This window comes from Macrotis lagotis, chromosome 1 (assembly GCF_037893015.1).
Source record: "Macrotis lagotis isolate mMagLag1 chromosome 1, bilby.v1.9.chrom.fasta, whole genome shotgun sequence".
NCBI lineage: Eukaryota > Metazoa > Chordata > Mammalia > Peramelemorphia > Peramelidae > Macrotis > Macrotis lagotis.
Genome location: NC_133658.1, coordinates 201,638,188 through 201,653,719, shown reverse-complemented (window position 1 = coordinate 201,653,719; position 15,532 = coordinate 201,638,188). Strand labels below are relative to the sequence as shown.

At 32.7% G+C, this 15,532-nt stretch overlaps 1 protein-coding gene across 2 annotated transcripts in view; it reads left to right on the top strand.

Annotated features, from left to right (window-relative positions):
* Positions 1–7,758: 7,758 nt before the first annotated feature.
* Positions 7,759–15,532, top strand: part of LOC141504511 (SH3 domain-containing YSC84-like protein 1) — a 33,816-nt gene continuing 26,042 nt past the window's right edge. For both annotated transcript variants that reach the window (XM_074209564.1, XM_074209563.1), the window contains exon 1: positions 7,759–7,844. In XM_074209564.1, coding sequence (XP_074065665.1) covers positions 7,839–7,844 — 6 coding nt within the window. In that variant the 5' untranslated portion in view covers positions 7,759–7,838. The remainder of the gene's footprint in view (positions 7,845–15,532) is intronic.

Sequence of the window (15,532 nt, the reverse complement as noted above, 5' to 3'; positions counted from 1 at the left end):
ACAATAGTATTCCATGACATCCATATACCACAGTTTGCTAAGCCATTCCCCAATTGAAGGACATTTACTTGATTTCCAATTCTTTGACACCAGAAACAGGGCTGCTATAAATATTTTTGTACAAGTGATGTTTTTACCCTTTTTTATCATCTCTTCAGGGTATAGACCCAGTAGTGGTATTGCTGGGTCAAAGGGTATGCACATTTTTGTTGCCCTTTGGGCGTAGTTACAAATTTTCTCTCCAGAAAGGTTGGATGAGTTCACAGCTCCACCAACAATGTATTGGTGTCCCAGATTTCCCACAACCCTCCCAACAATGATCATTATCCTGTCTGGTCATATTGGCCAGTCTGAGAGGTATGAGGTGGTATCTCAGAGAAGCTTTAATTTACATTTCTCTAATAATTAATGATTTAGAGCAATTTTTCATATGACTATGGATTGCTTTGTTCTCCTCATCTGTAAATTGCCTTTTCATATCCTTTGACCATTTGTCAATTGGGGAATGGCTTTTTCTTTTAAAAATATGACTTAGTTTTCTGTATATTTTAGAAATGAGTCCTTTGTCAGAATCATTAGTTGTAAACATTGTTTCCCAATTTACTACATTTCTTTTGATCTTGGTTACAGTGGTTTTATCTGTGCAAAAGCTTTTTAATTTAATGTAATCGAAATCATCTAGTTGGTTTTTAGTCATAAACTGCTCTCCTTTCCATAGATCTGGCAGGTAAACTAGTCCTTGATCTTCTAATTTGTTTATAGTATTGTTTTTTATGTCTTAATCCTGTAACCATTTGGATCTTATCTTGGTAAAGGGTGTTAGGTGTTGGTCTGATCTAAGTTTCTTCCATAGTAACTTCCAATTTTCCCAGCAGTTTTTATCAAAGAGTAAGTTTTTTATCCCAACAGCTGGACTCTTTGAGTTTACAAAACAGCAGATTACTATAATTGTCTGCTGCTTTTGCACCTAGTCTATTCCACTGGTCCATCACTCTATTTCTTAGCTAATACCAAACAATTTTGATGACTGATACTTTATAATTTTAGATCAGGTAGGGCTAAGCCCCCTTCTTTTGCACTTTTTTCCATTAAGCTCCTGGGAATTCTTGACTTTATTTCTCCATATGAATTTACTTACAATTTTGTCTAGCTCATTAAAGTAATTATTTGGAATTTTGATTAGTAGGGCATTAAACAGGTAGTTTAGTTTTGGTAGAATTGTAATTTTTATTACATTAGCTCTACCTATCCATGAGCAGTTGATATTTGCCCAATTATTTAAATCTGATTTAATTTGTGTGAGAAGTGTTTTATGATTGTTTTCAAAAAGTTTCTGAGTCTGCCTTGGCAAATAAACTCCCAGGTATTTTATATTGTCTGAGGTTACTTTGAATGGGATTTCACTTTCTAGCTCTTCCTGCTGTATCTTGCTAGTCATATATAGAAAAGTTGAGAATTTATGAGGGTTTATTTTATATCCTGTAACTTTGCTAAAATTGTTAATTGTTTCCATTAGTTTTTTGGATGATTTCTTGCCATTTTTTAGGTATACCATCTTGTCATCCGCAAAGAGTGAGAGTTTTGTCTCTTCCTTCCTGTTTCTAATTCCCTCAATTTCTTTTTCTTCTCTTATAGCTAAAGCTAACATTTCTAATACGATATTGAATAGTAGTGGTGATAATAGTCACCCATGTTGCACCCCTGATCTTATTACGAATGCCTCTAGCCTCTCCCCACTGAAGATAATGCTTGTTGATGATTTCAGATAGATATTGCTTATTATTCTAAGGAACAATCCATTTATTCCTATGCTCTCTAATGTTTTTAGTAGGAATGGGTGCTGTATTTTGTCAAGCTTTTTTCAACATCTATTGATATGATTATATGGTTTCTGATAGTTTTGTTATTGATATAATTGAGTATACTAACAGTTTTCCTAATATTGAACCAACCCTGCATTCCTGGGATAAATCCTACTTGATCATAATGTATTATCCTTATAGATAGTATTTCTGATAAAGGACACATTTCTGAGATATATAGAGAACTGAGTCAAATTTATAAGAATGCAAGTCATTCCTCAATAGATAAATAGTTAAAGGATATGGACAGGAAATTCTCAGATGACGAAATTAAAACTAATATGAAAAATCTTCTAAAGTATTATTGATTAGAGAAATGAAAATTAAAACATTTGAGGTACTACCTCACACCTATCAGATTGACCAATATCACAAAAAGGGAAAATAATCAGAGTTGGAGGGGATGTGGGAAAACTGGGATAATACTGAATGATTAGAGTTATAAATTGATCCAACCTTTCCGGAGAGCAGTTTGGAACTATACCCAAAGGGTAATAAAATTTTGCTTACCTTTGATCCAGGAATATCACTTCTACGGTTATATCCCAAAAATATCATAAGAAAGAGTTTAAAGCTCACATGTATAAAACATTTTTAGCAGTTCTGTAGTGGCAAAGAAATAAACATTGAGGGGATGCTCATCAATTGGGGAATGGTTAAGCCAAATGTGAATGAGATGGAGTATCATTGTATGTAAGACATCTGTAAGTAAAAAAAAAATGAGTAGACTTATGGTTCAGGCAGTGGGGAAAGGGGACACATGGACTTACAATTTTTGTCCATAAGTTTATATTATTTGTCTGCTAAAAATACTACAGAAGCTTGATGTGAAAATCAATTTATGTAATAATGCTCTTGCTGGAAATATCTTCTCATATAGAGAGACACAGATGTGTGTGTCTAATTCTTTCAGCCACTCTCATTTTATTTCATCATCTAATTTCTTACAAAACCTGGAAAAACTTTAATTCTGCTTCTTGTTTATTCTTTGATTAATATAGGTATATAATTTCATTTTAAATCTGCTTAAATAGGCATTATCACATGAAAAAGATATACAGGTATAAAGCATCTTGATCATAAAATTAATCAGACATAAGAAAACAGTGGTCTTACACCAATATCTATTCAGTCATTTTCAAATTGATGGTAACCCTTAGTTTCTGGATAGGCACATTTCTTTTCACAAGGGATCTTTTTTTTCCTACTTTTTTTTCAATGGGGGTGGAATGGGTTAGAGAGAAAATAAATTTTTGTTATTTAAAAAAATTTAAAGTAAATTTTACTCTTTATACTAAGCAATGGAGGCAAAAAGTTCTTTTCTTTTTTTTTTCCTTGACAAGATCACAAATAATTTTGTTTAAAAAACAAAAGCAATAACAACTGCACATATATCTTGCTCAACCTATGGAAATATAGATCATGCCACTTATTTCATTTCACCCAAAACTCAAAGCCAAAAGAACAATCTCTCTCCCATAAGACACCCCAAGGATGCAAGTACCTAACATTTTGAACCAGACAAAAATCTAGGAGGTCATCTTATGAAAACCTACTTTTGCAGTTTTATAGATGAAGAAGCTGAGGCTCAAAGGCAGTAACTGGCTCAAAATCACATAGCTTCTAAGTGGTAGAACAGGGATTTGATTCCAGGTCCTCCTAATTTAGAAAACTCTTATATTTTCTCTAATTCTTTTATATTAGACTGTAAAAATATAGGACTAGAAATTTTGCTGGTTTCTATTTTTTCCCCTTAGCCTGGCAAAGATACAATTGAATAAATTAACATGTTTTTTAAAGGAAAAATTTTAAGGTTCTATTTGTATATTAGTATCCATCTACCCTTAACTGACTTAAGATAATTTCTGTTCCCTATTCTAAAAAGACGGTTTTTATTTCCAAAATATTTTCAGGTTTTATGTTATTTGGCATCATAAAATATCCTATTCTTTTTTGGGGGGGTGCAAGGCAGTGGGGTCACACAGATAAATAAGTATCTTACTTAAGTGTCGTATTCTGGATTTGAACTCAGGTCCTCCTGTCTCCAGGGCTGATGCTCTAGCTACTGTACCACCTAGCTGCCCCCTTTCTAATCTTTTTTGATATAAAAGGTATAAGATGAAATAAGAAATGTAATTTGATGAAATCTTGAGAAATAGATTTAAGCATTAATAAGGAGAGTAGGTATGGAAAAGTGAAGTTTAATAGTTTTACCCCACTTTAAGAATTTTTTTTTATAAAATTGGGAATTATAGAATAGTTAAATTGGATAATTTATTTATTTTGAAGAATATTTAGAATTGTCATTATAATTAAAAATTCACAAAATCCCCTAGAGGATTTAAAATATGATTTCATTACCAAAAAAATCATTTGATACACAGCATTTGAAGGGCTTCAAGAGAAGAAAATAATAGCTACTTCAGTGTCTTTGCTAAGAAAACTCCAAATTGAGACATGAAGAGTTGAACACAACCAGTTTCCTATGTACAGTAGGGAAGCACATTTGATAGAAAGTTGAAATCTTGGTTCAAGATCCAGCTCTGATTTTAACTAGCTTTATGACTTAGAACAACTCATTTAACATTTCTGAGATTCATTTAATTGTCTGGACTATGGTATGTAATTTTATAGAAAACCATAAAGTGTGTCCATTAGTACATATAAATTGTATAAATATTGAAAATAGATGACAAATTTGGCATAGAATTGAACAAAAAGAGATTGTTTTTGAAAATTATTCAGTCATCTTAGGGATCCCAAGCTTTTCCCAGAAGCACCTACCTTTTTGACATTAGTATTATTTTTGTTATACTATATGTATGGTTTCCAGTTATGGAATATACTCCCAAGAATTAGATAAAGTTCACCCAAAGAGCAATAGAGTAGCAGAAGGATGAATAAGAGTAGGCTGCAACATATTATCAGTTAGAGAGTTCCTAGAAGCAGCAAAAAAGTGTTATTAGTACTCTGTTCATATTCATAGTCTTTAATAAGTAATATGCCATTTTTATTTATTGTTATGTTTGTTTGGATACAAAAGTAAGGCTTCTTTTGACAAATTTATGGAAATTTGTGTTTTCTACTTTAGAACAAACTAGTCATGTATTTTGATCTTTTATCTATTGAAGAATCACACACACACACACACACACATTCTATATATTGGTCATATTATCAAACATTGTTTACAAATATTCAGTAAAGAGATCCCCAATTTTTTGTCTCTTTATTCTAATTGCATTTATTTTACTTGGGCAAAAGTTTTTCAATTTGATACATATACTTTTTTAAAGAGAAATTTCATATATATGTATATATGTTATTCAAAGTTCTATCATTCTTTCTTGTCATTGTACATTGAAATGTTTTTATTGTTAACTTCACAATTCAAAAGACAATTTAAAAATGAATTCATTGTAGAAAAATGACAAGAGTTGGCCAAGATGAAAATTATTCAAAAGGTTGTGATCTAAGTCATCATAAAGAATACTTATGTTGATGAAATCACAGATCCATGGAAATATAAGAATAAATGAGAGGATTAGACAAGGTGACTTTTACAGTCCCTTTGTTTCAAGGTGCTGTTTGGTAGTGTAACCATTTGATTTAAATGCCTACTATATATCATATAAATTATGTGAATGTCAGCCAGTTACTAAATATAACAATATTTCTGGAATCATATACAATTGTGAATTATGATTTTTGTTGAATAATTTTGAATAATTTTATAATAATTTAATACTTTGATAAATCTCTAGATTTCAAACTCAAAGCTTCCCTAGTATGTGTTTCACTGGTATCAGTTTATCAAAGATAAAACTGGAAGCTTAAGCAGTGAATTACTAGGAAAAACTTTATACTTTTACTCACCCTCCTTTAAAATGATAAAAATGTAGAAAAACATAAGTTTTTATTGTCTTATACTGATTTTATTCATTGACTTTTAAATTAAATTGTATTTTTTGCCTTTCAGTGAATAATCCAATACCATCTAACTTGAAATCAGAAGCAAAAAAAGCTGCCAAAATATTGAGAGAATTCACAGAAATAACTTCTAGAAATGGGCCTGATAAGATCATTCCTGGTTAGTAAATTTCCAGATATTCCTAGTAATTTCCAGATATTCCTTAAAAATGAATTTTCCTTTGCAAGTTTCTTTTTAGTTTTGTGATTCCATGTGATAAGTTAATTTTTGTATCTAGTCTCTTAGATTAATAAAATCTACATATAGATAAGGAAGGCAATTTAATAATTTTTACTGAAGTAATCACAAATAATTTGGGAGTTATGTAGAAAGAAAGTCTTCTTTTTTGGTGATTTGGAAATATTGATCATTGACTTTTTCTTTATTTTTGGCAATGGGATTAAATAACTTGCCCAAGGTCACACAGCTAGTTAATAATTAAGTGTCTGAGATCATATTTGAACTCACATCTTCCTGACTCTAGGGCTGGTGCTTTATCCACTTTGCCATTCAGTTACTCCCTGGTAAATGCATTTTGAAGTAATCCAAAAGGGACCATGGAGTTCCTCTCCCCTTCCTTCTTTTCTCATCTCCTTTCCTCCTCTCTCCTCTTCTCTTTTCCCTTCTTTTCTCTTCTTTCCCTTCCCCTCTCTCCTCTCTTATCATTTATTCTTCCCTCTTTTTCTCCTCCCTCCCTCTTTTCTTCCTTTCTTCCTTTCTTTGTTTACATGGAGATATAATATAACCCCTTATAACACTGCTGGTTGGTTACAAAGGTAATGCCTATTTTATAGGTTTTCTATGTTATTCAAACTCTGGAACTCATGTATCAGAATGTAGAGAACTTGAGTTGACTGAAAGAATATGAAGAATTCATAGAATAGAAATATACTCCGAGTTCATCATTTAGGATATTAGTGCTTTATCTCACCCCTGAATTGTAGAACATATATGTTATTCTATATTGTGCATGGGGATACTTGATCCTATAATATATTTAAAAAAACATTTGTGACTCTACTTTTTTTTCCACTAAATTTAATTACATTTTCATTCACTTAAGAAGCATTTCTTAACTAGCTACACCATGAAATTACTGTATTAAACACTGTAAATTTTACAAAATTTAAATAATATAATGCTATTTAACAGAACTAACAACCTGGTATAATGGTAATTACTTAAAAAATCATGTTGTACAATCTTTCATAGCACTTTTATAAGGAAAACAATGTCTTTCTAAATGTTTCCCTAACTTCCTTAAACTTAAAAAATTCTTTTATAAAAGTACTAATGCCCAAATCTATATAATATTTCCAAATGTTTGTAGTTCACACTTAAAGCATATTTCTAAATTCAAAACTGAGCTTAGTTTTGCCCTTTGTTTGGTCTTTCTGAGCAAGCTTTCATGATCCCTGAGATCCATGGAAAAATTGGATTAATACTGTGTGAATTATTTTTTTTTTAATAATTGGGGGGTTAGGCTTAGGCTTGGAGTTAGTTTCTGAATTAATAGAAATCCTTGAAAAATTTGTTCTACTGCCTATAGACTAAAGCAATCAAATTCCACTCTGATCTAAACTATCTAAATCTGCATGGCAATTGCACGATTTTAAAACATTTATAATGTTAAATTTAGCTATTCAGAAATAACAAGAGAAAAAGAGGTAGGAGTGCAGAGTCTTCATGGCCATCTGTTTTTATAAATTTGAGTTTTAATTCATGACTTCTACATTTCATTTAAGATTCTTAATTAGAACCCTGAAAGCTAGTCATTCAAATGTCTAAATATGTGTGTTGGGGTTGCTCACCCCATTTATAATTTTAGATTGTATGCTTATTTACTTAAAAGTATGTATTGATAATGACTTACCTGTCTACCCTTTAAATGTTTGCAGCTCATGTAATTGCCAAGGCTAAAGGTCTTGCTATCCTATCAGTGATAAAGGCTGGATTTCTTGTCACTGCTCGAGGAGGCAGTGGGATTGTAGTGGCTCGCCTTCCAGATGGAAGTAAGTTGATATTTGCCTACTTAGAGAATTAGAACATATTCTTCCCTTTTCTCTTTCCCTTTTTGACAAATTTCATAGGAATATGACAGGTTTCCTTATATAATTTCCAATTGGATTATTCAGTGTAGCTCAGTTTTGTGTGTGAATAAACTTATCAAGAAGAGGTTATTTCCTGCCTCTTAAAGTCCTTAGGGAGAGATCCAATGACTAGGTCTTACTTTAAATTTCACATGAATTTTGTAATTCTTCCAAGCGTGAAAATATTTAAACACAATATAGTCTTTGAATTTCTTATGTCAAATGAACGTTCTTATTCTCCAGTATCACAGTCAAATTAATAATTCTTTGGAAGTAGAATTGAAAAAGAGGAGCTATCTGTAGAGTTCTCTGCCATTTCTATTGAAGAATATAGCACTATGATATTTTGGTTTCTATTAAGGCTGAACTATGTCATTACTTAAGTGAAAAGCTACAATTATATTTTTAAGTGGAAAAACCTTAATGTTGTATTTTGCATAAGTCTCTAGAAGCAGAAATGCTATGGGTATGTCATCCTTAATAAAGATTTTTCTTCTCCCATATAATTTTAATTTAATTAATATGAATATTATTTTTAATTAATATGAATATGATTTTATATATATATTTATATCTACATGAATCTAAAATGAAAAGTCAGTTGAACATAGAAAACTGCACAGATTGGATAAGATTATAGATTGAGGAAAAGAAAGTACTGTGGAATTCATCATTTTACTAATGAGGAAAATAAAACCTAGTGAGGCTATATGATTTGTCTATGGTCATGTAGCTAGTAAGCCAAAAAGCGATTTTCATGTGGTCATTTTAATCCAAATCCATAATTCTTTTACCTGTACAATTTTGCCTTCTGAACTTGGCAAGGCTTTCAATATTTGGCGCCTGATTCTAAAACATTCTTGAGAGAAAAGAAAAGGGAAAAAAAGGGCAAAAATTGTCTTAATATTCCCCAAAGGGAGTAATGCTTGGATTAAAAGAATAAGACTTGGGTAGGGAAAAAAAACTGAGTTTTGTCATACTCTTAGAGATTATGTCTTTTACTTAACCTTTTAAAAAAAAGTTTTCTATCATTACCCAACTAGAATCTTACTAATCATCAGGTACCCTAGTAAAGAAAGTACAGGGGATTGAAATCTATGAAAATAGGCTTAGATATCTCATTTCCATGTTAGTAATGCTCTTTGGGGGGGAGACAGTTTTAATATGTCTCTTTTTATCATTTGATACAAGTTGGTAATGTATTGACTGAGTTATGTAAAAAATACTAGTGTGTTTTTTTTTTGTTTTCCATGCTCAGAAATGTATGTCATATATATATTGCGTCTATCACTTCTTTCTTAAAGACAGCCAAGTAGTGTGTTTTATTATATGCCTCCATTACACATCTCCTGGAGACATGGCAGGTCATTGATTAGAGTTCTTAAGTCTTTTAAAGTTTTTCTTTTCAGGATTGGTTTCTTTGTTTAAATTTTCAAGATTAGTTTCTGCTCATTTTGCTTTTCCTCAATTTATAACACCCAGAAGTATCTTACATAATTTCTTATGGCAAAATAATAATTCTGTTATATTCACATGACAATTTCTTCAGACATTCCCTAAGAGGCAATCTAAGGCATCCTCTTTTCTTTTTTTCTTTTTTTTTTTTTTTAGGTTTTTGTAAGGCAAATGGGGTTAAGTGGCTTGCCCAAGGCCACACAGCTAAGTAATTATTAAGTGTCTGAGTCTGGATTTGAACCCAGGTACTCCTGACTCCAGGGCCGGTGCTTTATCCACTGCACCACCTAGCCACCCCAGGCATCCTCTTAATTCTAGTTCCTTGCTATACTTTCTTTCTCTCTTCTCTCTCTCTCTCGCTCTCGCTCTCAAAATATTTTATTTGTTTTTCCAACTATATGCATCAGTGGTTTTACCAATCATTTTTTTTGAAAGGTTTTAAGGTTTTGAAAGGTTTACATATTTTTCCTGCCTCCCTTCCCTCTCCCCTTCCCCTTCCAGAAAGCAATCTGATATAGGCTCTACATTTATAACCATGTTAAACATAGATCCACATTGATCATGTTGTATGAGAAGAATCATATCCAAACCAAAGAAATTTCTCTCTTATAATCCCCCCCGCTTTGATAAAAGAAAGTTTATTTTGCTTGTACTGTTCCCTTCCCAGTATTATCTTCCCATCTTCCTTCTTAATTGTTCTCTCTCTAATTTTTGATCTGTTGAATTTTATGTAATTCAACTCAAAACTCTTTGGCTTCAACCCTCCTTTTTTCATTTCGGATAAGAATGGGCTTTATCTGTTGCCTTACTATCCTTCCTCTTTTTCTATGTATACTCTTCCTCTCATGTGCCCCAAAGAAACAGCAAAATTCCATCTGCTTCCTCCTTTCTATACTAATCTATTGCTTTTACCTGGTTTATCTTTTCTTTCTCACAGCTCTCAGAACCGAACCAAGCCACCCCTAGGATATTTTATTTAACTCCCTCAGTACACTTGAGGACACTAAGGTTCTAAGGAACACTTGTTTTTTTCTTTGCCTATTGAATATTAGTGCTTAACATAAGGGTCTTTTTCAGTTGTTTAGATATGCTTACTTTCTTAGGTTTCATGTTTGTATTTCAGAGTTTGTACTTAGTTCTGTTTATGTCATCAGAAATGTCCAAAAAAAAATTTCCAGAAAAGCTCTATTTTCTGTTTTCTTCTTGTTTTTTTTTTGTGAGGCAATGGGATTAAGTGATTTGCCCCAAGATCACATCACTAGGTAATTGTTAAGTGTCTGAGGCTGCCTTTGAACTTAGGTCCTCCTGACTCCAGAGGAGGCACTCTATCCCCTGTGCCACCTAGCTCCTCTATTTTCTACATCTAGAATTATATTAAGCTTAGAAGATGAAATTTATCTTGATTGAAAGCCTGTCATTTGCTTTTTGCAATACTGTATGCCTTGTTCTCTTTCATTTGTGGTAGAAGCTCTCATTTCTTATGTGATCCTGACTTGGTGTCTTCATGTTTAAACTGCTTCTTTCTGGATGCTTGCATTACTTGGTAGCTCTAGATTTTGGTTGTGACATTCCTAGAACTTTTTCTTTTGGAATTCCTTTGAGTAAGTGGTAAGTGAATATTTTTCTTCCTTCACTAGCTCTTGAAGTCTGATAGATCTAGGTAAGTTATTTTCATTTATGATTTCTTAAGATGTATTTTTCAGGATTTTTTAAAAATTGGTTTTCAAAGTACCTCATGATGCTTAGATTGTATTTTCTTTTATTTTTTCAAGTTAATAGTTTTTCATATTAGTTGTTATATTTTTTAAAAAGTCTTTTGATTCTCTTCTAATCTATATTAGTCTCATAAAATCACTAATTTCTGTTTGTTCTATTCTTGCTTTTAGGGAGTCTTTCTATTTTCTTTTCTAATGTGTTTATTTGCAGATTTTTCCTTTAGAACTCTTTTCATTTTAAAAATATCTTGTTCATTATTATCATTCTTTCTTACATATTCATGTCATCCTCTTGGAAAATCTATTTTGTCTTTGAATATTTATTTATATTTGTTAAGGAGTTACTTTTTCTTTCTTAGGGAGGATCTCTAGGTCTGCGACAATTTTTTTTAATTGGATGTGATTTTTTTTTAATTCATCTCTCTTCAGTTTTAATGCCTGAATAGGGGCTTTTCCAGGGTCAGATTCTACTCTATGGTATACTTTTGGATTCACTGTGGGTCACTTTGATTCCTATGTTGACTATATATTAAGATTAGGTCTCCCAGAATCTTTTGAGCTTCAGTGTGCTAGAACCTCCGGTCCTTCTCTGGTACCTCAGGGCAGAATATTAGGATACCCAGAGTCTCTAGGCTTGTATGAGCCATACTGACTCATAGGTCAGTATGAGCTACTGTTCTGGTGGCTGATTGTTCCTCCTTCCATGGACTTCCAAAGGTTCCTATCCTGGGGCTTTCTGATCATCCAAAGGCTTTCTGAATATCCTGGGATTTGGCTGAAATAATCCTTTTTGCTCTTGGTTCCTCTTGAGTAAAGTGTTCTTTTAGGCAAGGTGTTCCTGGTACATTTCTGGTCATGCCAAGGGCTACCTTTTATTGTTCCTGAATTTGCTTGAAGTCTTTTCTGTTGTACATGATATTCTAGATGACATCTTATGTATTTCTGGAATGCAAAAAAGGCACTGTAGTTGTCATTGTATCTCTTGGTAATTATTCATTCTGCTGTAAACTTCAGTGTTTTGTTGATAAAGTATGTGGGTGCTGCCTTCATTTCAAGTAACATCTTGGTCAGAAACTAGAAAAAACAAATATGATGATTTTTATGAGGGATGATAAAATGACTCTAAAATTGGGATGATACCTGTATTAAATTTCACAATGTTGTAGTGAGTAAATGGGAGCTATTAGCATTGCTTCATTACTTCCTCTTTCTTCTCTTACTTCTCCTCCTCTTCTTTCTTTCTCTTTTTTTTTTAGGTTTTTTTTTTTTTGCAAGGCAAATGGGGTTAAGTGGCTCACCCAAGGCCACACAGCTAGGTAATTATTAAGTGTCTGAGACCAGATTTGAACCGAGGTACTCCTGACTACAAGACCAGTGCTTTATCCACTATGCCACCTAGCTGCCCCTCTTTCTTTCTCTTTTCCTCTTCCTCTGTTTCCCTTTACTAATAGGATTATGAAAAAATGCACCAAATCATTAATATTAAAGAAATGCCAGTTTCAGAAAATCTGCATACATACAAGATTAGAAAAGGTGACCAAAAATGAAAATGACAAATGTTGGAGAGTTGAGAGAAAAATGAATTGTTGCTACAGTTATTGTTGCATTAGATTTTGGAAAGTAATTTGGAACTATGAGGCAAAAATTCCCTAAGTATATATTCTTTAACACAGTAATACTACTACTACTACTTCTACTACTTCTGTAGAAATCAAAAGAAGAAAAATACCCATTTATATAAAAGCATTTCTTCTTTTTCTTCTCTTTTGAATGACAAAGTATAATAACTTAGTTTACAATCAATTGAGGAGTGACTGAACAAATTATATGTCATTCCCCATAGAGAAATAGTTCAGCTCACCAGAGAGAAAGTTTCTGATTCCCAAAAATTTCCAGAGAAAGAAGATGAAAATCAGAGACATGTCGAGGCACTGATTCCTTTTCATGTCTTATCTTCCAAAGTCTGTTCTGTTTTTCATTTGGTCTTGATCTGAAGGGGGGTCTGGATATATATGTGACCTCTTTCACATGGAATCCTTCTTCTAGACTGATGCCCGATTGGTCCTTCATGCAGGCATATACTGTTGTTATCTTTTTTCTACCTAAGCAGCACTGTTACTTTTTTTTAAAAAACTATCCTTAAAAAAAGAATAAATTCTAGTATCTGCTGATCGTGGCATGTTCTTTGAGTTTTATGAGGTTGACTTCAATCTACTATTCTAATCCACATGATTGAAAACTTCATTACCTTAAAGCCCACAGAAACATGATATCCAAGACATGGAAATGGAAAGAAAGAAAAGGAAGTTGAGGTGGCACTTACAGCTTCAATAACCTCCTTGTTTGGCTTTTTGACAATTTATAGCCAGGTCATATTCACAATAGATGAAAAAATTAACCTATTAAGGAATAGAACAACTTGCCTACCACTGAATTATACCTGTTACAGAAGAATAAAAATAACACACATTTCTCTCCCAGATCCTCTTCAGTAAATATTTCAGCCATGAAACCAACTGAAATAGAGATTTGCTCAAGGAAAAATATTCAGTGAAATTAGACCCAGAGCATTTGTCTGAAAATCGTTGAGTTAACCATTCCCAAGGCCTTCTGCCCCACTCTGGCTGACCCTCAATTGTCGGGCTGGTTGCACTTGGAAGGTTAAAGAGCAGTAAGAACTCTGGAGTTTCTCTGAGAATCCCAGGAGGGACCTGTCTCCTGGATTTGAAAACCTAAAACCGCTCCCTTCATCCTCATCTAAGTAGCTGTCCAGCTGTCCCTTAGAATCACAAGGGGATTGTTTGAAAATAGTCCAAAATGAGTTAGAATTGGGTCAGGAGGATTATGACTGGATAGTTTCATTTGTGTCCTAATAGTACCCTGCTGGACAGGGGCAGGTCCCTGCACAGGACCAGTTGCTAACACAAAAATGAAAAAAAAAAAAAAAAAGAAATAAAGCCTTTTAACTGTTATATGTATAACAAAACTCAGCTCTGAAAGTTTGTGTGCATTGCCATATTCTCTTGGGCATGGACTACCAAGGAAAAGGAGACTTAAAAAAAATTAAAGAATCGTTAACCATTTCAGAAAGTATCATTTTTACTAAAAGAAAAATCAGTTGTGTTCCTTAGTAGCATATGATTCTATATTTATAGTTGATAGAAGGGTTAGGTATCATTTAGTCCAACTCCCAACATGTAACAATTGAAGAAACTGAGGTTAAAGTGACTTGCTCACAAAATTATAGGTAATCAGATCTACTTCAAAATTAGATCTGACTCTCAGTTCCATATTCTTTCCAATGTTCCATTTGACCTTCTTCATGTATTTATAAGTCAGAAAAATGCCAAAGTATGAATCCTAAAATATGTTATTATCTTGGTTAACAAAATGATTATATTTAATTTTTCACAAGAAGAATACTCTGTTATACCCCTTAAAACTCCATGAGCATTTATCCTCTTCAGAAAATATGTATACCTTTCTACATGTTGTACTATCTGTGCTGTACCTGTACCAAGAATGTAATCTACAAAATTTTGCTTCCTGAAGATTAAATTCTGTCATCTCTATTATGTAAAAGTCCTGAGTACTTTTTGAACTAACAGTGTAGTTAGAAGAGCCAAATTTGAAGCTAAAGACTCTGAGTTTGAACCCTGACTTGACCCACTGTGTGACCTAGGACTGAATCATTTAAAATTCAATGATTCTCAATTTCTTCATATATATATATATATATAAAATGGGAGTAAGTTGTCCTGCCAACCTGAGAGGAATATGGTGATGAAAATATATATAAATAATAAAAAGCTAGGATAAATGAGTTGATGTGAATTATTTTTAGTACCTTTGAAGCCCCTCCAACTAGTTTTAGGCTAGGATCCACACAGAGACTTGATATGTTATATCCTTTTTCAGTTTAAATGACTGATTAGCATAGTCTCATCTTCATTGCTTTCAAATATCAAATATGAATTTACTTCTCATGTTTCTATTTTTTCCTAAAATGTACAAATGAACTAATAGAAAATGGATACAGCTTGAGATTATGGTTGTTGGTAGTATTAAGCTACAAATAAAACTGTTCCTAATTCACCCCCCCCCCTTCTTTTCCTTTTTAAGGGTGGTCTGCACCTTCTGCCATTGGAATAGCTGGACTTGGTGGTGGATTTGAAATTGGGATTGAGGTTTGTTCATTAAGATTTTATTTTATATTTGTTATATCCTTGAAAAGGATCTGAAATTTAACTGTCCAGTATTAGAAACCTCTCATCATTTTCTTGCCTCTAACATCTTTGTAGACATTCATAAATGTTCATTTTTTTTTTTAGGTTTTTGCAAGGCAAATGGGGTTAAGTGGCTTGCCCAAGGCCACACAGCTAGGTAATTTTTTTTTAAGTGTCTGAGACCAGATTTGAACCCAGGTACTCCTGACTCCGA